This window comes from Anarrhichthys ocellatus, unplaced genomic scaffold, assembly GCF_004355925.1.
Source record: "Anarrhichthys ocellatus isolate YVR2014 unplaced genomic scaffold, GSC_Weel_1.0 scaffold71, whole genome shotgun sequence".
Classification (NCBI taxonomy): Eukaryota; Metazoa; Chordata; class Actinopteri; order Perciformes; family Anarhichadidae; genus Anarrhichthys; species Anarrhichthys ocellatus.
Window position 1 is genome coordinate 907,902 of NW_022280101.1, and position 22,670 is coordinate 930,571.

General features: G+C 44.3%; 1 protein-coding gene across 8 annotated transcripts in view; it reads right to left on the reverse strand.

Moving 5' to 3' along the window:
- dgkh (diacylglycerol kinase, eta) overlaps positions 1-22,670 on the reverse strand; it is a 52,794-nt gene that overhangs the window by 8,287 nt on the left and 21,837 nt on the right. For all 8 annotated transcript variants that reach the window (XM_031873413.1, XM_031873412.1, XM_031873418.1 and 5 more), the window contains 22 exons: positions 18,414-18,518; positions 16,540-16,672; positions 13,624-13,730; positions 13,108-13,233; positions 12,619-12,721; positions 10,079-10,241; positions 9,823-9,931; positions 9,248-9,469; positions 8,830-8,921; positions 8,350-8,449; positions 7,932-8,235; positions 7,551-7,682; positions 5,422-5,556; positions 5,168-5,285; positions 4,879-4,989; positions 4,443-4,539; positions 3,341-3,448; positions 1,808-1,921; positions 1,579-1,713; positions 1,272-1,432; positions 1,062-1,167; positions 122-214 (listed from right to left, as the gene is read on the reverse strand). In XM_031873413.1, the coding sequence (XP_031729273.1) occupies positions 122-214; positions 1,062-1,167; positions 1,272-1,432; positions 1,579-1,713; positions 1,808-1,921; positions 3,341-3,448; positions 4,443-4,539; positions 4,879-4,989; positions 5,168-5,285; positions 5,422-5,556; positions 7,551-7,682; positions 7,932-8,235; positions 8,350-8,449; positions 8,830-8,921; positions 9,248-9,469; positions 9,823-9,931; positions 10,079-10,241; positions 12,619-12,721; positions 13,108-13,233; positions 13,624-13,730; positions 16,540-16,672; positions 18,414-18,518 (2,874 nt within the window). The remainder of the gene's footprint in view (positions 1-121; positions 215-1,061; positions 1,168-1,271; positions 1,433-1,578; positions 1,714-1,807; positions 1,922-3,340; positions 3,449-4,442; positions 4,540-4,878; positions 4,990-5,167; positions 5,286-5,421; positions 5,557-7,550; positions 7,683-7,931; positions 8,236-8,349; positions 8,450-8,829; positions 8,922-9,247; positions 9,470-9,822; positions 9,932-10,078; positions 10,242-12,618; positions 12,722-13,107; positions 13,234-13,623; positions 13,731-16,539; positions 16,673-18,413; positions 18,519-22,670) is intronic.

Genomic DNA, 22,670 nt, shown 5'->3' on the forward strand with positions numbered 1-22,670 from the left:
GGGGACGGGACACACACAAACCTATCCTTTAATGTCATAGTGTGGTTAAGACATTAAATAATGTGTGGTAAAAGTGAAAGAAAGTCATTATCGTAACGATAAAATCCCCATGATAACTCACCAGAGAGACTCGGCCCAACAGCAGGGACTCTGTCTCGTTGTACAGAGCCTTGACAGTGCTGGCCACCTCTATAGCTGTGTTCCTGGTCAGACTCTGGAAACGGGATACGACCGTTATTTAGTATAATCTCACACATTGTACAACAAACACAGCAGTGAAAGCGTACTTTGTTCAACAATTCTGGTAGGTGTTTCTCATTTTGAGCATTTGAATATCTTCAGTACAAAACTAGTGCAGTCATACTCATAGAATGTAAACAGGAAGTGGACGTGGTCACCGTGACATCACCCATTGGTTTGGGGACTACGGTTTGAGGCTTGAGTTCGCCGTTTTGCCTGTCGCCATCTTGGTATATTTAACCAGAAGTCTTGAAAGGGTGGAGCTGAAGTATAACTGAACTCTAAATGGACCATCATTTACTAAATGAACATCATGCTGTATTGAAGAAGACTTGAAACTAGAGACTGAGACATAAACTCATGTTTACAATGTTTACTGAGGTAATAAATCAAGAGAGAAGTAGAGTCATTTTCTCATAGACTTCTATGCAACCAGAGGAGTCGCCTCCTGGTGGTCAGTAGAGAGAATGCAAATTTAAGGCACTTCCGCATTGGCTTCACTCTTCAGAACTGGAGGTTGTTGCCTGGTGATAGCACATGCTTGCTATAAATTGGCCTTTTCAGTTTGTGAGGGAAATTTGACACGTTCTAAAGGATTAATCCGTAACAACATACACAGAGAAAAATATTAATGTTTTGAAATACTTCAATCTAAATTGTGTTTAAACAAAAAACTGCAGCTTCCGTCATTCATAGGTTCATGAAAACGTGGATTTAAACTTGACTTCAACCCTAAAATGCAGCTGACACACAGCAACATCCCGAGGCTCAACGTAGGAAGAAAAACACGACATGTTGTGTGATTCGTGTCGATCGCTTACCTCCGGGAACTTGGGGTGTGTTTTGTTGATGGCGTGAGACGAGGCATTAACAGCATGAGCCAGCTCCTGCTCTAAAAACCCATTGGTCTTTGCAGCCTCGCATATCCTGGGATCAGACATGTCAGTGGGCAAAAAATAAATTATAAATGATGATTTAACATATATATGTAAAGCCTGTGTGGCCTTCTAGAGTGAGACCTGATATTTTACCTTGTAATGAGCTCCTCTGCAGCTCGGGCGCACAGCTGCACCATGGCGGCCTCCTCCTCCGTAGCCAGATCCACAGACTGTTGTGGGTAGAGGTGAGGCCGCAAAGGAGGCTTGTCATACTTCAACTTGTCCTCCCATGACTTCAGGGTGTTCTCAAACGCCTACGAGGGGGAAATCAAAGGATGAGTGCATATCTTGCAAAGCTTTGTCCATCAGGACGATTCACTCAAAACCCAGCCTCCTCACTCATTTTATTTCAAACATTCCAGAGGCCACCTCCGCTTCCCCTCCCTCCCCTCTGTCTCACCCGATCTCTGGTGAGCATCTGAGCTCTGTTCTTGTGCTGGATCTTGATGACTCCGGGTGGCTGGATCCAGGCCTCTCCGTCCACCTGAATGGGAACTCCCTCGTCACCCAGGATAGTAATCTTCACCGTTCGACACTGATTCGGGCAGAAAGGCACACATCACATAAACATATTCCTATAAGCGTGTGCATTTTTCTTTTCATATTGTTTGTTTTATGTGCGTTCGCACCTGTGCGATGCGGTGGTGTTGCAGCTTGATGACTCTGGACACAGCCATCTGCATGCTCCCAAACACAGCCACAACTTCCAGGATCTTATCGTCAAACGACGGGGCACAGAAGATCTGCACGGCACAACGATGACATTCAGGAACCAAACAATGCGTGCATCCATTTCTCAAAACGCCTCGACTACCCTGCCCTGTCTGTGGCAGAGTCCCAAATCCTTTTGTTCTTACTGACGATGCACATAAAAACAGCACAATAATATATATATAATAATGCATAATATGTGATTATAACTTACTTTAAGTGGTCATGGTTTGCTTTCAGTTTTACAACATTTTGTTTGTTGATCTGGCATACATTTAATTATTTTTTACACTTTACTTAAAGCATACAATGACCACTTGGATTAATTTATAATAACATTTTAACAGTGATTATAATTCTTTAAAATATATGTATGTATTAAAACTATATGATTGCCTATATATTGCCTCAAAGGAGAAAGTTTTCCTTGTCAGCTCCGTTTAGCCGCAGCCTGAACGAGACATGAATTGTTTCTGAAAGGAGAGGCTCCCGACAAGTCTGGTATCGATCTCTGCCTGCAAACTGCCCGTGAAAAGGTCAAAGCAATGAGGAGAAAACTATTTCTTTTGCTGGATAGTTAACATTTCGCTGAGAGATTAAATGATCAAACAGCATGATCTGAAGCGTTGTCATGTGTGCCCTGGGTCACTAGATGGAAACCAAAGCACATTGAGTAAAGCCTCCTGTACTGCGCCTACTGCTGAAGTAGAGGTGGTAACATGTTGATCTGCAAAAGCAACATCTCTCTATTTATCATCAGTGTTTGGTACCAATTATGAGTATTCTAACTCTATTTTCATATAAACCCACTCTTTGTTTTATAGTGAAGCTACAGGTCAGCCGCAATGTGTCAAAATGTACGATTGAACCACAAAACAAATCGATCTATTTGGAGACTAAGATAAAAACTTAAATTGTAATGTGTGTGTCTGTGTGTGTGCGTGCAATAAATAAATGTCCTCTCCCTGTTTCCTCCACTCCAACAAAACAGTTACATAACACCAAATGCTCATACTGTATGTGTGTCCAAGGGTAAACTCTGCAGGGGCTCACTAAGGGGTGTGTTTGTGTGTGTGTGTGTGTGTGTGTGTGTGTGTGCAAACTGACTCTAATCCCTCAGCAGCCCTTGTACTCTGCGCCTCAAACAAACAAGCACAAATATCTCTCTAACCATCCCTCCCCCTGCACCTCCAGGCTATCGGGGTCATGCTAAACCAGGATCCAGGCAGTCTTTCCATATTTAACAACAGAGAAAACGAGAGGGACACAGTGAGAGGTGGAGCGTTGATCCAGCGGTCCGGCCAACTGCTGACGTTGGCTTGAGGAGGAAAAGAACAAAAAAAACCACTCCCCCTTTCCTCTCTAAAGGTGATCTCAGTCGCCTACCAAGGGCTTCCAGCCAAATTGGAACATTACAAAGAGTTCCTCTTGTGTACTGTAAGTGTACTCACATCATCCTCCTTGGTGCCGCCCCAGAAGTTGGTCCCGCCTGCGTAGCTAGGAATGTTTAACACTGCGATACCCTGAAGGCTGGGCAGGGGGATGTACTGGCCGTCACACTGGGAAAGGCAAATAACAACCGAGCGGACCAGTAAGTGACGGGAGCAGGGAAGCTATACGTACTGTATGTGTCTATTGCAGAAGTCCGTAGGTTTCATGAACATCAAATCGAATAGGGCTGTGCATTGGCAAGAATATGGCAATACAATATGTATCATGATACAGGGGTCATGATTCAATATACCGTGACGTATTGCAATACTCTAAGCAAGACAATGTATTGTGTTTTGTTTTTATCTAAGAGTATACAGAACACGCCACCATTTCCATAAATTCGGAGTAAAAAAAAGTTAGCTTTTGTTATGCAATCAGACCCTTTTGTTGCCACCTTTATTTCACTTGAAGTCCAATTTCACAGCAAAAGCAAAGAGCCATAAAGCCATAAAAAAAAGACCATTTCTCGTTGGATATAATACAATTTATGTGGTATACATGGGCATTTAAGACAGGTATTAAACCTGATACTAATCCTAAATACCCAATTGTCTAGACAGGTTGCCATAATTGGTCCTTATATTGGGAGGACATCACTTCATGACTCTCCTGCACCCGAGCCGATAAGCACACAATATTCTAGGCTGGAAGTGTTTTTATTCTTTGTAAATCTTCAGACTGGAAAAGCGTGTCAGCTGTTCTGCAGACGTTGTTTCTCCTGAACAGTCCAAATCAGTCTCTGAATAAATTTGAGGTGAGAAATAAACTGTGCAGTTGCGGAATCATGCTTCCCCTTACATCTGCAACGCGCGGAGATTAAATAGGAGTTCAAGAGAGACTCTTGAGAGGCGGCGAGTAACATCTTCATCTAAATCACTCCCCACTGTTTGCAGATTGGTGCCTTCAGCTGCCTGGGACTACAAGTGTCAAGTAGATGTTTTTCGTTTTTTTACACTTAAGTTTTATAGTAAAGCGTGCAGGATGACGTCTGTCTTTGAACATACTGCACGACTTTTACAGTCTAAGTAAAGCCTTCTCCGCTGTTCCTCCCCTTCTCACCTCTAGCTGGACCTTCTGCTCCAGATTCTTGTATGTTCTCTGCAGAAGCTCCTTTGTGCCCAAAACGCCGTACCACATCATGTTCTTGGTACGACTCCTGTGTGGGAGGGATGCAGAGAGGGAGGTTTACGGTGAGGTGAAAAACAAAAGGGTTTTACAGCGGACAGAGGGAAGGAGTGCAGTTATAAACTACCCAGATACAAGAAGGTTTCTCACTTAATAAAAGGATACTTACTTCTTTAAGAGTCAAAACACAAGAAAACAAGCAATATCATCTTGAGTAATCATAATAAATGTCGTATATGAGGAGGAATTCAATCATTAGTAAAGCTTTCTAAATATAGATGTAGGCAATGAAGCAGCTTTCATGATTAATTGATAGGATTGATGTGGCTTGATTGGCTGAGAGATGCCTGGTAACAGAAATGTGTCTCACCTGCATTTCTCTGGGTGCTCCTCTCGCTTGTTGTTGAACTCCAGGGAGATCTTGGCGTCCAGGCCGATGCCAAAGTAGTTGTTCATCACGCACTTCTCCATGTAGCCCTCTCTTGACAGCCACACAAGCAGACAAACAGTCAGTAAGCTGAAGCTCACACACAAATATATCAAGGACAAAGTGACACACGGATGTGGGTATAGATTTACACGCGAATGGTCAGAGAGAGGACAGATATTCAAACAGTGACGAAGATGGGAGGAGACGCGCAACGAGGAACGCCGCTTACAGTGAGTCGAGGTCGGGGTCGATGAACGGTGTGGCACCAAAGGGGTCGATGTTAGCCAACAGCATCTTGCTAATGATGGAGCTGCCAGCGATGGAGGCAGCCAGACCTGCCCGCAAGCCTGCACACACACACACACACACACACACACACACAAACAAACACACGAGGCTGAGCTGAAATATCCAAGTGACCCTGTCCTTGTGTGTTTCGTTAAGGTCAGGAGAAGGAAATGAAACAGAAAGTGATGCGTTTACCAGGGCAGATGATGCGAGTGTTGAGTACCGGGAGGTTCTCCTTGCTGGTGGTGAAGGGGGTGATGGTGAAGGAGCTGTAGGACTGCGTGCTGCGGCTCACTCTCCTCTCCGTGGGAGAACAGTGACTCTTAATAGCTGGAGACAAGAGAGAAAGAATTCCTATCATTCACATCAATGTGTTTCTCTACTCAAATTGTTTAAACATTTTTGGTTCATTATTTGTGGTTCCTTAGGGCAGAACACAATAGAGGGTACACAATGACCTCACTGTTTAATGTGATGCCACCCTCTCATCAGGTGGCATAACAAAACTCGCCACAGCTGCTGTGAGTGGGTACGGCTGCCATATTGGGAGGAAAACAAACTAATATTTAATAGCCGTCTTTGACAATATTGTCATATAAAATCCTTATAATTAGGTTGATACTCAATGGTCAATTGATATTAAAACATTGTATTCATATTCATAACAGTATACATACTGTATATTAGTGTAGGCATACTCCACCATAAATAATAGGACTTTTATTCTAGCCTTCAGAATAAAAGCAGGAAATCAATAAAAGGTTGTTGTTGTTTTTAGTCAACATATATTTGTGAAGATGATGCTTTGACTCTGAAGGATTTGGGAGCTAAATATTATTGTTGTTGCTGTGCATGTACCAAGCTTGATTTGTCAGCCACTAATAAGAAATAAAAAATAAAAAATTACATTTTATTTTTTATTTATTTAAGGAAGATATACAGCTGTGTTTATACATATGTATATGTGCATACATATACACACAAATATGTACATCGAGTGCAACATGCAAGTTAAATTGGGAAAGAAATCTGTAAAACATTTAGAGATGTGCGTGCTTAGTTAGGTAGTGTCACACCGGAAAAAGCTTCACGTTGCCTCTCTTCTTTTTAGCTTTCAGCTGTTTTTCCATGTGAATGCACGATGACAGCCTCTGAACATCGCGTGTTTGCCACATAGCATCATCACTGCTCATGCCGACCCCACGTGAATCCTCCATGGGGCAACAAATACATGCAAAATCGGGCCGACTGGGAGGCTAAGAGTTTACTAAAACGCGGGTTTAATAATCCCTTCTGCTCGCACTGATTGTTTTTTGATTTGTGTCCAGGTCAGGAAGGAGCAAGGAGGCGATAAGAGGAAACAAGGAGAGGACACAAAGCGGAGGGTTTGACTGATACCTCCTCGTCTTCCAACGGCTGGAAAATGTGTGGAAGGAAGGAAGCAGCCTTATGATAAACAGGAAGAACTTCTGCCCCTAAGACAATAACACATCCTGTGGCCGTCGCGCGCGCACACACACACACACACACACACACCCTCACATGGAGGCACAATAGACGTTCACACGTGCATATGCATCCACATCCACGCTGCCTATATTACACAGATTCAGATACATATGAACAGGCACACACAGGCTTCATGGTTGTCCCGACGCTGCAGTTTTGACAGGTTCAATCGTTTATTATTAAAGAAGTTCTCTGTTGCTGCAGACGGAAGATGGAGAGATAAACAGCTCGGCTTGCTGCAAGAGATGGAATATGACAGGAAAGCAGGGTTTTTCTCCGTGCGCTTTTAGCCCTAATCCTTGAGTTTATTTATGACAGGAAACATGATTTGCGTCAGCAGCACTTTTTTTTTTCCATTAGCTATGTGTCTGCTTCTGTAATATACACAAGGGGGCGACATTTAAATCCTGTGTGATCTCCTATTGCACCAAATCACTTCACAAAGCAGAATAATCTTAAAAGTCTTCTGTTTACAATTTTTGCCTCTGTTTGCCTAAATGATGGGAATAGCAACGTTTCCCTCTCTCAGTAGAACAAAGAGAGGAGGAATGTGTTTTAACACATCGCCAAATTCTACTGAGTTATCTTCTTAAAATAGACCTCCACCACTAATTAAATAAGATATCCTTTAAGTGACTGGGAATAATGCCAGCTGGCAAAGTGGGACACTTGGAAATCAAAGAGGCAAGGCTGGACAGGTTAAGTGCTTTGGAAATGGCCCCAGGATGAAAATGCATCAGTGGAGAGCGGCTAAAAAGGTTTGCAGGACATGCAGGTTTAGAGATTTGAGCAGCAGCAGCAGCAGAAGCACTTACATGTCACTGCTTCCAGTTCCTTGGTGTCCTCGTCCTTCTCACTGTCTCTGTTCTCCTCCTCGTTCTCCTTCCTGAACTCCAGGGGAGACGGCGGCTCGGTGTCCTCCGTATGGGCGTTCTGCTCATCCACCACTAAACAAGACAGGAGGGATAAAAAGACAATACGGTATGCGCCACATGCCACAATGCATGTGCAGGACAACTTTCAACAAGTTCCTTCTGCATGATAAGCATTCATTTTTGCCTTTTTCCTCATAAAAAAACTGCTTTTCCAAATGTATGGCAACATGGAATGATATTAATACATTTTTTAGCAAATAAAAAGTTGTATGTAGTAGTTTCAGGTGGGTTTTGCCTCCATAACAACTCGGTATCTGTTACCTCTCTCGGCCTGGTCTATGATCTGTCGCAGGGCTTTCTTCAGACTGTTGGCCCGGAGCATCATCTGCTCCCTGCTTTTGAACAGCTGGTGTGGGGCCCCTCTTCCTCCTTTCTCCGTCTCCTCCTCCTCCATCTTCTCCTTCAGCTCCGTCAGGCTCTCCTCGCTGGCCTCCTCCTCTTCCTCCTCCTCCTCCTGCTCCTCCTCCACGATAGGAGGAGTGGAGTGGGGGAGTGAAGGTAGAGCCTGGCACTCTGAGTTGAGTGTCTGGAGGAGGGAGTCCAGTTTCTCATTCAGGATGGCACACTGGGGGGGAACAAACAAGAGGATAGATGTAGTGCTGTGGCAGCATTCAGAGGAAATGTAATATACAGGGCGTGGCGGGTGATGGATGATAACTGCATTGTCTTTGAGGCTTACTTTGAGAGACATCGTGCCGCACCCCTCACTGTTGTCTGTACTTTTTTCGTAGCCTTTCCCCACTTTGGAAACAAAATCCTTCACTGTTTCACACAGGATCCTAAACAACAGAAGGAAAACATGAGTGTTTGGGGTTATAATGTATGACAAACAAAAGATGACATTGAGCATCGACATCTGATCGACTTTTCCAATTTTAGCATTTTGTGCTGTCCTTTCTCATTTTATTTTATCTATCTTATTGTTTCTTTCTATATCATTATTCATTGAGTGCATGTCAATACCAAATTGCTGTATACAGTGTATATATGCCATACTTATATATAAAGCAACCTGTTGTATTTATCATTCCACATTTATTCCAGCACCCTTTGCACTCTGCACCATTAGACTATTGTCTTACTGTTAGATAGATGGATAGATGGATAGAAAAACTAGGCCGCCTGTTTGGGGTCGTGCTGACGCGTTAAAAACACGTACTTGGCAGAGGAGATGACCACAGAGTTCTGCTCAGAGTTGAGGATCTTTGTGAGGTGAGCAGCTACTGAGTCTTCATAGGCTGAAATGTGAAACTGGGGGAAAACAAACGTTGAGGACACACATGACGGTTTGTTTGTCTTGTAGCAATAAGCATTATAGTTGAAAGCAGATTTCTCTCATCAGTACTTAAAAAAATTACAACATTTTAGAAAAGTATGTCATGAGAAAGGGATTCGTCAGGAAATTCCTTTTTCTTTGTCCAGTTTTGAACCAAAGCTGAGGTGAAGTTGACTTGAAAATGCCTGGCACTCTTTCCAGCATGTGCTCTGCTACCCCCAACTCCCATTCGTCTGGAAGCCCCGCTGGGTTTGATCGTGTCTACTGATGCGTGTGAATATCTGTCATCTCCTGTGAGTACCTGGCAGTCGTCGGCTCCCTCGGGCGTGGTGGGGCAGCTGTGTTTGGGTGGGATCTTAATCTCGTAGGTCATGATGCTCCAGCGGTCCAGCATCTTGGTGCTGGCCCTCTCCAACTTCTCCAGGATCTGGGGAAGCTGGGTGTCATCGTCGCACGAAGGGCCCCAGCCCAGCACCCGGGCCAGATCGTTGCCCGTGCCCAAGGGCAACACCCCCAGCTGGCACTGAAACACGTGCAGAGGGTTTATTTGGCATCCGGGGAATTCATCCCTGCTCCAATCAAAATGAGGTCTGTGTGTGTGTGTGTGTGTGTGTTTTTGTGTGTGTATAATGAGTGTGTGTCTTTATGTAAGCTGGCCAGGGGCAAAGGCAAAAAGCTCAACTGGCACACTGGCCAAAGACACATCGCATTTACTTGCAGCTCATTCTGTTCTGGCAAGTTATGCATTCAAAGGAGGATTATCTACCTAATATGTTTGTGATAGAAGGCACTTGTAATTTATTTGGAATCCAGGCGAAATAACTGACCGTCATACAAATAATATGTAAAGTTTTGCTCAATGCGGTTTCAGTTTACCTGTTTGTGAAGATTGAGTTTGTCGATCTCTGAGAGGACCCAGCCCACACTCCCATCGCCTCCACACACCAGGATCCGGAAGTTGTCAAACTTCTGAAACAGGCGCAGGCTAACAAAAACACACACACACACACACACACACACACACACACACACACAAACATTTATTTACTTAATCTATAGGATCAGCTTTTAACGATGGCAAGCGATGCTCTGGAATGCAGTCCAGGAGCTGTTTTCTGTTTGTTTTCCTCACCCGAGGTGCGGTCCACCGTTGACCAGGTCAAAGACTTGAGCCGGGTTGAGGAGCTGCTTGAAGCGTCGTAGGAATTTAACCCCCTGGTTGTCACCACTTTTGGAGTTGACAAAGACCAGGAGGGGACTGGCACATGACGGGGGACAGGTGGCCTTCCAGAAGCCTGAGGGGAAATGGCGACAGAAAAGGAGAAACGTGAATATGTGTTGAATGCTCTGAGCACAAAAACCCACATTTCATGCAACTCAAACAACCTGCGTGACTGGATAGTACTAGAGGTAAGCAGAGGAATATGTTTTTGTGTTATGTCGTCCGTCCTCTTTCCAGGTCTCTGTGGTGGAGAGGAGGATATTATCTCCCAGATAGTATTCTTCATACATTTTTAGCATTCTATCTGTACTTTTGTCATCCTGATTGTCCATACTGTAATGTTAATATATTTCTTTATTGCACGTCTGTCTGTCCTGGGAGAAGGATCCCTCCTCCGTTGCTCTTCTTGCGGTTTCTTCCATTTGTGTTTCCAAGTTAAACACTTTTTTCTTACTCAAATCTAGGATCTAAGACTGGTGGCCTGGTTTTGATACCTGGTTTGGTAGTGTCACATTTTTGATTTGTCGGCTATATAAACAAAATGAACGTGACTTGAGCCAATCATTTAACCTTCTGTAACCAGTAACCAGGGTACAGCACAAACTATCGCAGCAGTGCTGGACACAGTAGCTGGCCCTGTCATCGTTTAAACGACCTCATCTCGGTCCCGGTGTGTGCTCAAACTGAGCGTAATAATGCATGGGAGCGCAGCACATGCCAAAAACACGTGTTTCGCTCCCTACCAGAGCGCGAACGCACACTCACGAGCGCACATACACACACACTAATCTGTGGGAGGTAATGCAACAAGAGGTTTCTGCGCTTGCAGCATAATCTGTGCACCCCCACTGTGTTGACAGCTCCGTGCGTATGAGGGCATCCACCATATGTGTGTGTGTGGCACCGCTATCTACTCCTGGCACTCCCTCCTTTCCTTCTCCCCCTTCACGTCTTCCTTCTGCTCTCTAATCTCTCCGTCTACCCTCTATGATTTTTTCTTCTCCTTTCTGGATTTCTCTCTCTCTCTCTCTCTCTCTCTCTCTCTCTCTCTCTCTCTCTCTCTCTGTGGTGTTGTCAGTAACGGATGGATTGAGGGAGGGTGGGTGGAAGAAAAGGAGAGGGGAAGGGAGGGGAGTCACAACGCTCCAGCACGTGCTACAGTCTGCCCCTCAGCCAATTATAACCAAACTCCCCCTCTTCCCAGCCTGCATTTGGGCAGAGGGGGTCCTGGAACATGGGGAGATGCACAGCGAGTGAAGGAGAGAGAGAGAGAGAGAGAGAGAGAGAGAGAGAGAGAGAGAGAGAGTTATAGAGAGTCTATTTTTTTCTTTGCCCTTCTTCCTTTTTCTGCTTTTTTTCTTGTCCTCCTCCTTTCATCTGGATTCCCTATCCTCCCTTTCCCTGCCTCTCTTTTATCCATCTACCAATTAGCCAATGCCAGCTTTTCACAGGCTGTGTGTGTGTGTGTGTGTGTGTGAGTGAGACCCAGCCATTGACTTCCGCAACAGTAATTCAATCACACACGCTTATCTGAGTCTGTCTTGCAGGTGCCGATCACCATCTAAAATGGGTTTAATGCAGCCTCTGGAAAGTGCGCGCACACACACACACACACACACACACACACACACACACACACACACACACACACACACACACGTACTTATACACAGAGAAAGACAGAGTGGTCATGTATGAACAAAGAAATACAGACAACACACACATACTGTGTTGAACAGATAACCTGGAGGGAGCCTCAGGGAGCTTTGCAGAATCTGCAAGGCTCCTCTTCTTCTGTGGTGTCAGCGTGCTTTTATGAAATATTACATGATGATGAATACGTGTGTCCATTTTGACGGCAAGTTAGGATTTATCTAATTATGATTCCTCTCCCACACACATCTTGTCTGAAGGGGATTTATTTTCAGCCTTCAGAGAGGTGTGTGCCCTCCTGTCATATAGGGCTATTTTTAACCACCTCGGCACACCAGGAACTGGCAATTTCCTGGAACAAATACCAGTGGCCGGTCCCTCTCTCTAATATGACTAACAGGAAGTTCGTAAAGAAAGCATGGATTCAATGGTGAGACCCACAACACAAAGAGAGAATAGTAAAATTGTCTTTTTTTTCTGTTTTCCAGCACATGTTCCAGTGGTTCACAGGAGAAGTGGGTGGTGGGAAAAAGAGACATTGTGTGCCTGAACGGATGTGAATCATCACTCTCTCCCTCTCCTCCCTTCTGCCACCGGTCTTCCATGTGACAGGGCAGAAGGTCACAGTTCAGAGAATAGACATCGGCTCGACTAAACGGGGTGAAATCTCATTTGTTCATCTCTGATATGTATCGATTGCTCACAGATGCCGTCCGGCACCAACCTCTGACCCTTTGAGTGAGTCAGCGTGATTGTATTGTGTGTGTGTGTGTGTGGGGGGGGGGGGGGGTGCCTACCATCAGAGTCGATGCTGTTGAGCGCCGTGGGGGGGATGATGGAGACTTTGCACTGACCAAGAGGACACTTGCGAGGGTACAGGTCCATACAGGCGGTGTGCACCTAAAAGAACAGCAAATACTACGGATCAATTTAAGAAAGTACAACAGCAATGATGTAATTCCCTCGGGGTACTGCCAAAATGGATCGACTACTGAAAAACCATAATGCAGCATTCCAGTTGGTTTGTTCAGTTCAGTTTGTGAAATGTTGTGACCTGATTTTGGTTGCTAGCATGCTAAACAATGAGATGCAGTTCCAGGCTAACATGCATTTTGAAATACAAGGCTATCAACAAGCCGCGTTCAATGCCGAGACGCTGCTCATCGCTGTCCTAAATGTTTCGATTGCGATTCAAACAATCAGCTTCTTGTGTGATCTTAATCCTGTTTCATTGTAATTTGGCAAGGGGCACATTAAGCATGGTGCACGTGCGACAGACGTCTTACCATGGCTTTGCACCAGAGGCAGCGCCAGTCCTGCAGCCTCAGTACGCTGCCGCATGTCTTATCACACACAGCACACTTGGCACTGACAGGCAGGTTGCCTTCCAACCACTGGTGAGGCATGGCAATCTGTGGGTCCAACACAAAACACGGTTCAAGAACGGGGGAACACTTTACGCTGTCCACTTTTATCTTTCATATCTTCTAGGGAACACTTTACTCTATTGCCACCGGCTCCAAATCTCTCATCTTTTTCTGACACTGATGAATCCATGAGCATGAGCGAGTTGAGTCAAAGCGCACTAATTCTAACACACTTTGCATTATTATGTAATAGAACATATGAGCCTTTCTTCTCATGAACATACAATACAAGTCAGTGATTCAGTATTTTCCCAGAAGCCTCCAGAACATCATTTTAAACCATCATAGGTAACAAACTCTCGATACAAAACAAGGCTACGTTTTTACACAGTTAGCTAAAGGAATGTCAAGCTAATTCTTAACACGCAAACTTACCCCATCCTCATCCTCAATGATATCCTTCCCTATTGAAGCCAGGGTTGTCCATTTACAGTTGTTAGTGGCTCTGACAGCGCAGCGCTTGTGGGCTTTGAATTTGCACACTGAAAAACACAAAGTCAATACACATACTGTATCAGTCTGTTGATGTTTTCCACCTTAAAGTGACTCAGCAGCTTCATATTGTAGCACTGTAAAAAAAAAACATCGAAAGCAACAGTCAGCTTCTGGTTTAGCTTAGCTTAGCACAAAGACTGTAGGCATGGGGGAACATCTAGCCTGGCTCTCTCCAAAGGTAAACAGCAATCCAACTACCAGCAACTCTAAAGCTGTCATGTTTTTTTTTTTAATTATTGCGGAAGTTGGTCATCAAATTTCTTTTTTACAATAAGTACTGGCCCTTAAGTCACAAAAGGTCGAGAACCCCTGCTTTATGCGAAGCTAAGCTAACCGTCTCCTGGCTCCAGTTTGGTATTCAACAGACATGAGTTTGGTATCAATCTTCTCATCTAACTCCCAGCAAGAAAGCAGAAAAGTTTATTTCCCAAAACATTTACAACTATTCCTTTAAAATGGTTGAAGTAACAGAATAACAACAAAGATAAACAGAGATCCTGTAACTAAGTGACTTATAAAACCATTAATACCGTCCATCTGTCACGTTCTCTCAGTACGAGGAGCCAGCCACTGTAACGCCAGGAAAAGCACTTACGACATTTCACACATTTGACTTTAATGTATTTAATGCAGGTTGTTCTGAATAAGGAACACAAGAGTGAAATGCAAATAGAGCACGAACGGCTCCTATGAAGATGTATAGGCAGATGGAGATTGATCTCGCCCTTTTTCTCCATTAAGGATGAGGCATTTAGCAGACTCATGAATAATGTCTGTGCTCTGGGGAACTTTGCTTCCAGCCACCCCACCCATACTCACACACATCACTGACACACACGCACACACACACACACACACACACACACACACACACACACTATTGTCATTGGGAAGTCTACGCAGATATACAAACTGAATCAGAGTCATATCCGGGAGCAACAATTGATGTTTCAATTTAGTCTACCGCTAAATGCATTTAGGGAGCATTAGCAGAGCATTAAGAGAATTCAGAGGACATGATACCACTGCCTGTTAATGGCCAGGCCATACCCCGAGCATTTACACAGCCAGACTGGAGGAAAACATTGTGTGTATATGAGAGTGAGTGTTTGTGTGAGGATGAAACGGAGACAGAAGGGTTTGTCTATGTGTGTGTGTGGCTAGGTAGCACAAATCAATCCCAAACCGACCGCCATGCGCAAGAAATCGAAGGGAAATTTAAGCTGCGTAATTGCTGTGAAACTGGCTGCTCTCCACATTTAATAGAGAAGCTCTCCTGCTCTATTCTACTGTCTTTTCTTCTCTCCTTTTTTGTGCCATTCTCACATACTGTTTCATCCTCACGGGCGATCATCTCCTTCTCACTGTCTCTCGATCTTGCCTGGAGACAAACATCAGTAGGCACCAATTGGGAATACTGTATGTGACATACTATGTATTGGGACACACTAAATCTTTGGTAGTTTGGGTATTGGAACGCACAGTGTGGGTGCTCCCTCTACCTGTGCCCTCCTCTTCCAGTCACCTTTGCCCCTACATGTGCAACACTGTGCATCGAATATCCGACCACCACATGTCCAAAATAATAATGCAAGGTGCATTAAATCAAAATATCATGTGCCAACAAAATTGCTCCGGCAGTGCATCTATCGCTTAACTATCAAATGGGCTAATAAATCTAACGGGAATCTTTACGAGGCCAATAAAGAGCTTGTGTCTACTGTAAACCCTGACTCCATGTTTAGACGAAGGCCCTGCGAGTTGCTTCTTCCTATTGTTTGTTGAAAGTGTGTAGAGCGGGATAAGCCGATTTAGAATCACAAGGGTTTGATGCTGCTCTGATGACTCTCCATCGCTCTACGTCTCCTTCATTTGCTCTCTGTTCTGGTTGTGAGAGGGTCGGCATTGTAGAGGATAATGAGCCCTGAGTGGAGAGGCTCTTACTGCCATCACACTCTACACGCCAAACCAAGCACACATGTACGCACGCATGCGCACACACACACATACACGGACTATGTGAGACGTGCGTGTGTGTGAGACGTGCGCACGCAAACACATGCACAGGGGAACATTAGCTAAATTAGAAGGAGAGGATATGCAGATGGTGCTCATTAAGGTGTGCTGCCTGTCACTGACACTTTACACCAGCCCCCCATGTCAACTCCGTCCTCTTAGCACTCCACTTTAGTGTTCTTTCACAGATGAGGTGAGGAGAGGTTGCGTCATTCACAGGATCTGTTATCAGTCTTTCTGTCTTTTTTTCGTTATGGTTCAATTGGAGATATGTGAGAAATGAAATTCAAATAGCGTGAGTCAATGCCTTATCTAACACACAGTATGACTCAAAAGCATATGGATAGAGACTGTGCCAGCAGTTCACCACAAGCTCTTTTCCTATACTTCAAGCTAAAAGTTTGATGGGCACCCCGCTCTGAAACTGAGAGCATTTCAAAGGCCGCACGCTGGCTGCGGTATATCCAATCTGCTCCACTTAGACAGACATTTGAACAAAGACTTTTCTCACTTCAATGACTCACAAGTCCTTACGCAACATAGTCATACACCTTCCTATAGACCTGCCGACTCCCAGGCTTGCGGTGCCAAATCATCCGTTGCAACGCTACATAAAGTGTGTCTGATGTCTCTAAACAGAGAGTAGGAAGTCCGTCTACGAGAGCCAGCGATGAGACGTAGAAACGAGTGAGCGCTGCATGAAGAGGCTAAAGAAAATACTGTGTGTATAAACTAATTGAGGCATTGACGTGTTTGACAGCATCTGTGTGTGCCACCTACCTTCGCAGGAGAGGCCGTGAGACGTGACCCCAGACAAGCTGTCTTTGCAGACGTTGCAGAAGGTGGGCCGTGCGTGGGAGCAGGCGTACCAGTTGTGCATCCCTGAGAAATGTTCCACATTAAACTGTGCCGTCTGGCAAAGGAGAGGTTAAAACAGGTTGGCAGCACTGGGATGACAGTCACAGAAAGGCAAATCTATGAAACACATTGTTTGTTCCACAGCTGATGATGAGGAGTGAGTTTAATTAAATAAAGATTAAACATGACAATTAATTTAAGTATTTGTTGTTATTTGATATCAGCTAATACATTTTAAAAACACTTATGATGACAAGTGACTGCATATTAGGGATACTGGCTGTGTTCATTATAATTACAAGCAGAAAAAAAATGATTCAACAAGAAATATAAGAACAAGCAGATATTTGTCCACCTGTTTCCAGCAGCAGACACAAGTCAACACCTTTTCACATTCATCCCGTTCATCCCTTGTGCATTAGCTTTCCTCTAATGATAATAATTCCCCCTAAGGTCCGGTCTTGGTGCAATAAAGGGGCCTCGTCTGGCATTAAGAAAGCACACAGCAGGACGTGCATCAGGACTCTACGGGAGAAAACACCTCTCTTAGCTGACAGTCATTAGTGTGACTCTGCCGCTCCATGATTTTACAAAAGCAACACCTGCTCAGGGAAATTGGATGCTTCTATACATTAGCGCGTGGACAGAGCCCACTGTGGAGCGAAAAAAGCTAATGTGAGTGAACTGCACAAGTGTGGGCGTTGCGTCCGCGGTATAGCTGGCGCGAGCCCTGCATTCAGGTGGTGTTTCATAAGTAGAATTGTAACAGGTGTGCTTATAAACCGGGGCTTCTCACGGTGCCACATAAGAGAACCCGGGTATTAAAGGCTATTGTGTTGACTTCTTGGCTCGGGTGTGCATGCGTTCGCGTGTGCACACGTGTGTACCCAGAGCTCTGTGGAGGGGGGCTGCTGCTGCATTGCAGTGCAGTAAAGGGGGTGAGGGATGGGGTCTTATATAAGATTTCCCTCCCAAATCAAAGCCATTAAAATGCAGCAACTGCTGTCTTCCTGCGCTCCCCTGCTCCCCTCGCTGTCAACACACAGCACGGACTCATAATCCTGCTGACAGCGGAATATTATACACAGCTACTGTCCGTTTGACGAAAGTAAACGTTACATTCATCGACGGGGGCTGTTTTTTTTTTTTGTTTTTGTTTAAGATTCTTCCAGAAACACTGTCCTGGATAACAAAAGACGAGCATTAAACAGTGTCGTTGCTCCCTGTTCATGTATTATCAAGTGAGCCAGGAGAGGGTTAAAAGACCTGGGCTGGTTGCAGAACCGGACAAGTGCTTTGTGGCGGTCAGCATGTGTCTGGTTCTCGTGTGTGAGCGTGCACACAGTTGCGATGCGGATGATACTGTGCGTGTGTGTTCTTCGCTGTATCTCTGACTGTCCGCTGGTGCTTCGGGGATTCTGAATCTCAACATCAGAGTGTGTTGCTTCTGCATTAACAACTTCTTTGATCCCCAGTTGCCATCAGCGTGCTGTCTATCGGGCCGCACAACATGCAAGTCTTTCTCTCTTTTTATCCCTTTCTTTTGTACTAAACCAGAGAACACTAACAGGATACATTCACTTACAGGAGCATCCTCAGGTGGGAAATATTTGGTAAAAAAACAGAAAAAACACTCGCAAAATCTCCAAAAGAGGATACGCCTGAACACAGATTTATTGTTGCTGCCGCACTCTCTATCTCCTCCGTCTCTTCGTCCTCCTCCCCGCCACACACACACACACACACACACACACACACACACTCGTGGATCTGTAGATTTGGAAAGGGCTTCTTACCTCGTAATGCTCTCTGGACTGGACGGACTTCAGCGAACTGATCCAGTCCTCCATCTCTTTCCTGTTCTCGGCGCAGAGGATGAGCCTACGGAACGGAGTGATCACCTGGAGGGAGAGTGAGGGATGCGTGCACGGGTGAGAGAGTGAGACAAATAACTGTAGCTAAAATAGAGAGAGAGAGAGAGAGAGAGAGCGAGAGAGATGAATTTCACCAGTGGCTTCCTCCTCAGCCAGTGGTGCCACTGAGAGGAGAGAGCGATCGGCTCCGTCTTTAAGGGAGAGAGAGGATGAGGAGCCCCCTCCCTCCCTCTTTCTTCCTCCCTCTCTCCCTCTCTCTCTCTTTCTCATTAACTCTAGCTCACTCTTCTCCCAACACCTTCTTGAGTTAGTTTTTTTCCTTCGCTCCAGCATTTATTTATTTTTTCCCTTCTCAACCCTCTGTCGCTCTTAGCTCTTCATGTTGCATGAGGCAGATATGTGCTGACAGGCAAAGCGCCTCAGAAAAGGCTAAGAGCTCCTCTCCCCCCCCCCCCTCTCCTGACCTCCCTCTCTGTGCGAGCGGGTGCATGTGTGTTTAAGCGCAGTCTCCCTGTAGATAACCCTACAGACACGCAGCACCCTGTCAACACCCCATCACTTATTTATGCGCCCTCATCTCTTCTTTCTCACCATCTCTTTCGAACTCAACGTGTCCCTTATGTTATCTCGATTCACCTCAGAGAGAGAGGTGAGGCTGAATGCATGCCATCACACACACACACACACTCACACACACACACACACACACACACACACACACACACACACACACACAGAGGACAATATCACGCTACTCAATATTCATCTACTAGCAGTGATGCTGATGTTTCCTCCCATCCATGATGAATGTTATTTACGATTCGTCGTGTGCAGGTCACACTTCACACAGATGTCCTCTCTGAATTTGAAAACAGCTTGTTGTTGTGTGATTTGAGTTGATTGTCTCATCAGAGAAACGGGATATTGCTGGGAAAAGAAATGCCACCGATAAATTGATTTTAATAAGAAAAAACACATCCTCAAAGGTCTGGTGTGTAGGATTTATCTGGCGGTGAAGCTGCAGATTGCAAACAACTGAAACGTTTCCCAGGTGCCAAGTGTGTAGGAGAACTACGGTGGCCGACGACAAAAAAAACGCGAATGGCCCTATCGAGAGCCAGTGTTTGGTTTGTCCCTTCTGGGCTACTGTAGATACATGGCGGCCAGCTCCGTGAAGAGAAACCGCTCCATATGTAGATAAACGGCTCATTCGAGGATAACGTTTCTTATTTTCAGGCAATCATACACTGAAGAAAATATACTTCTTAATATTATATTATATCAACATTTCAGTTCCCACCTCAATGTAAAGGTGCCAGAGCAAATTATTGTCCTTTCAGCAAAAGGGTTAATGAATCATAGTAAAGGGTAAAAAATGCTCATCTTTTCTTTAGGATAACTATTACTAAGGACAGAAAAAAGTCTCTCATTCACTGTTTCATCTTTCATTTTGATAAAACTCTTTTACATCTGCTTTTCCAAAATATGAAAGAACGGCCCTTCTGTAAATACAGGTTTATAAAATGGGGATTGGTTGAATTAGCATTTATCTTTGTGAATGAAAATGGGAAACTGTTGGAGGGTAATGGTCTGTTTGTTGTCAGCATCACTGCGTGTTGTGTTTCTTGTCCTACAAATTGCTCATTGATTTTTTCGACATGCTGTTTCAGACCAACTATTCACCATCATTTGAAGCCATACATTCAGCTGGTGGTTTGTTCTATTCTTCAATTACACCCATTTTGGCAATAATTGGATAAACGTCTTACTGTGTAATCCACACATCCTGTAGACCAAACGCACTTCCATTAGTCAACGACAAGTGGAGTGAACAAGTGAAGAGGAAATTATATTCTCCTTCCCGTGAAGGATTCGGTGTCAAAGTAAATCTTCAAAGGGAGATTCTCCTCCACGTCCCTCTCTCTTTCTGTTCTGCCTGTTTAGACCAGCGGCACCTGAGGCTTCTTCAAGGTGTGGAAAACAGCAGGTGCACAACAAACACCAGTGCACATGTGTGTGTGTAGTGTGCATGAGTGTGTTGTGCACGTTGGGGCGTTGGGATACATCTGCTTTTCTTTCTGCAAGAAGGTCACTGTTGCAGGCCAACCATCTGGTTTACAGCCACATGTTGCCATCAGACAAAACTCTGGCAGAACACGCTATGTACATCATGAACTTAAGTACACTAATGATGTCATTCAGAGAAAAGTATCGCATCTGAACTACAGAACTTAAATGCCTTACATGCAAGACGGTTTGTTTGCAAGTAGCGAATAACGCAAATTCTTGTGTCACAAGCACATCGATTGTGACGATTCCACTGAAATTTATTTGATTTTGGTCCAAATTTCTGCTGTTATAAATGTTGGTTTGTATACTAAATGGCCTGTCAATCAATTTGGCAGTGATGACAGCCTCTGAACACATGTTTAGATTTTAAATGGTGGGGTTTCCATTTTGTTTATACCACAGATTTTACGTCGACGTGGCAAAACAACAGCTCATAAGCGAATATGAGGCCCAAGTCACACGCCTCCTTCATCAGCCATTTTGGGAAAAATACAAACTTTTTCAAAAACGGCATTTTCTGCATAAATAATTAAGTGTGTGACGACCAGCTGCAGCCGTCACAGCTTATTGTACTGTTTTAAAAGCAAGAAAATGAGACAGAAAAATGTACATTTTAACACGAGTGTCAGAATCTGGTTCTAGCTTGTGAGGCTGAGCTTGTGAGAGAGATTCCCACTCTGTGATTCCCACTCTGTGGGAATCTCTCCGGGAAGAACGCTGACCAACAGTTTTGATAAATGCAGCATTTTTTCCCACAATGAATAGAGGTTCCATTGATCATAGTTTGGTAGAATGTAACATTTTCAAACCCACACGCTGACTTTTCTGAGGGGGCAAAAGCGTTGCTTAACTGTTAACTATTTCTTTAAACATACATGGGGTATTGAACCACGATACAGTTAAAGTACTGTAGTTGTAGCACTAAGTATCAAAAACTGTCAATTACAGTGGCGATACTGTCATTTTCTTCCTTTTTTCTATTTTTGTTGTTGTTGTCATGTTTTATTTATGTATTTTCTGTACGGTCTGCTTGGAGTATAGCATCTTGAGCACCCACCTGACAACCAGTTCCCAGAGGAATCACCTTAATCACTCTTGTGATCAATCTGTCTAAAGACCTCTAATCAATACCTGGTTATGCCTCAGGACTGAACAACATGTAACCCCCTCCTCCCCCAAAAAAGACGACAAAATAAAAATCCCGTCATCTCTTGAAACTCTATATGAACAGTGCGGTGTGTTTTCGTGGGTGTGATTATTGTCCCCTCCTTACCCTCCCTTGATATTAAAGCTAATCACATTAGCCTTCTTCCTCCTTATTTTTGAGTAAGTGGAGACAACAACTCCCAAATTACTGAAAGTGTGTTGCCAGCAAATGCTGGGTTTGTGTGTGTGCGTTTGCAGTACATGTGGAACTCTCAACCAATCAGCATCAACAAGAAGAGTACATCTGTTGTTCTCCCCCTCTTTCTCTCTTCTCTTGCTCCCTCTCTTCACGTAATTGTATGTTTTTCTCAACCGTTAATCACAATACAGATTTGCAACAGGAACTGCAAGGATTACTGTGTGTGTGTGTGTGTGTGTGTGCCCACGCACATGGGCAAATTGATCCCTTTGGACATAGATCACCATGTCTCTCTGCTGGTGTACTGTGTCCATGTGTGTGTCTTTGTATGTGTGTGTCTTTGTATGTGTGTGTCTTTGTGTGTGTGTCTTTCTATGTGTGTCTCTTTCTATGTGTGTGTCTTTCTATGGGTGTGTCTTTCTATGTGTGTGTCTTTCTATGTGTGTGTCTTTGTATGTGTGTCTTTGTATGTGTGTCTTTGTATGTGTGTGTCTTTGTATGTGTGTGTCTCTCTATGTGTGTCTCTTTCTATGTGTGTCTCTCTATGTGTGTGTCTTTGTATGTGTGTCTCTTTCTATGTGTGTCTCTTTCTATGTGTGTGTCTCTCTATGTGTGTCTCTTTCTATGTGTGTGTCTCTCTATGTGTGTGTCTTTGTATGTGTGTGTCTTTGTATGTGTGTCTTTCTCTGTGTGTGTCTCTCTATGTGTGTGTCTCTGTGTGTGTGTCTCTCTATGTGTGTCTCTTTCTATGTGTGTGTCTCTCT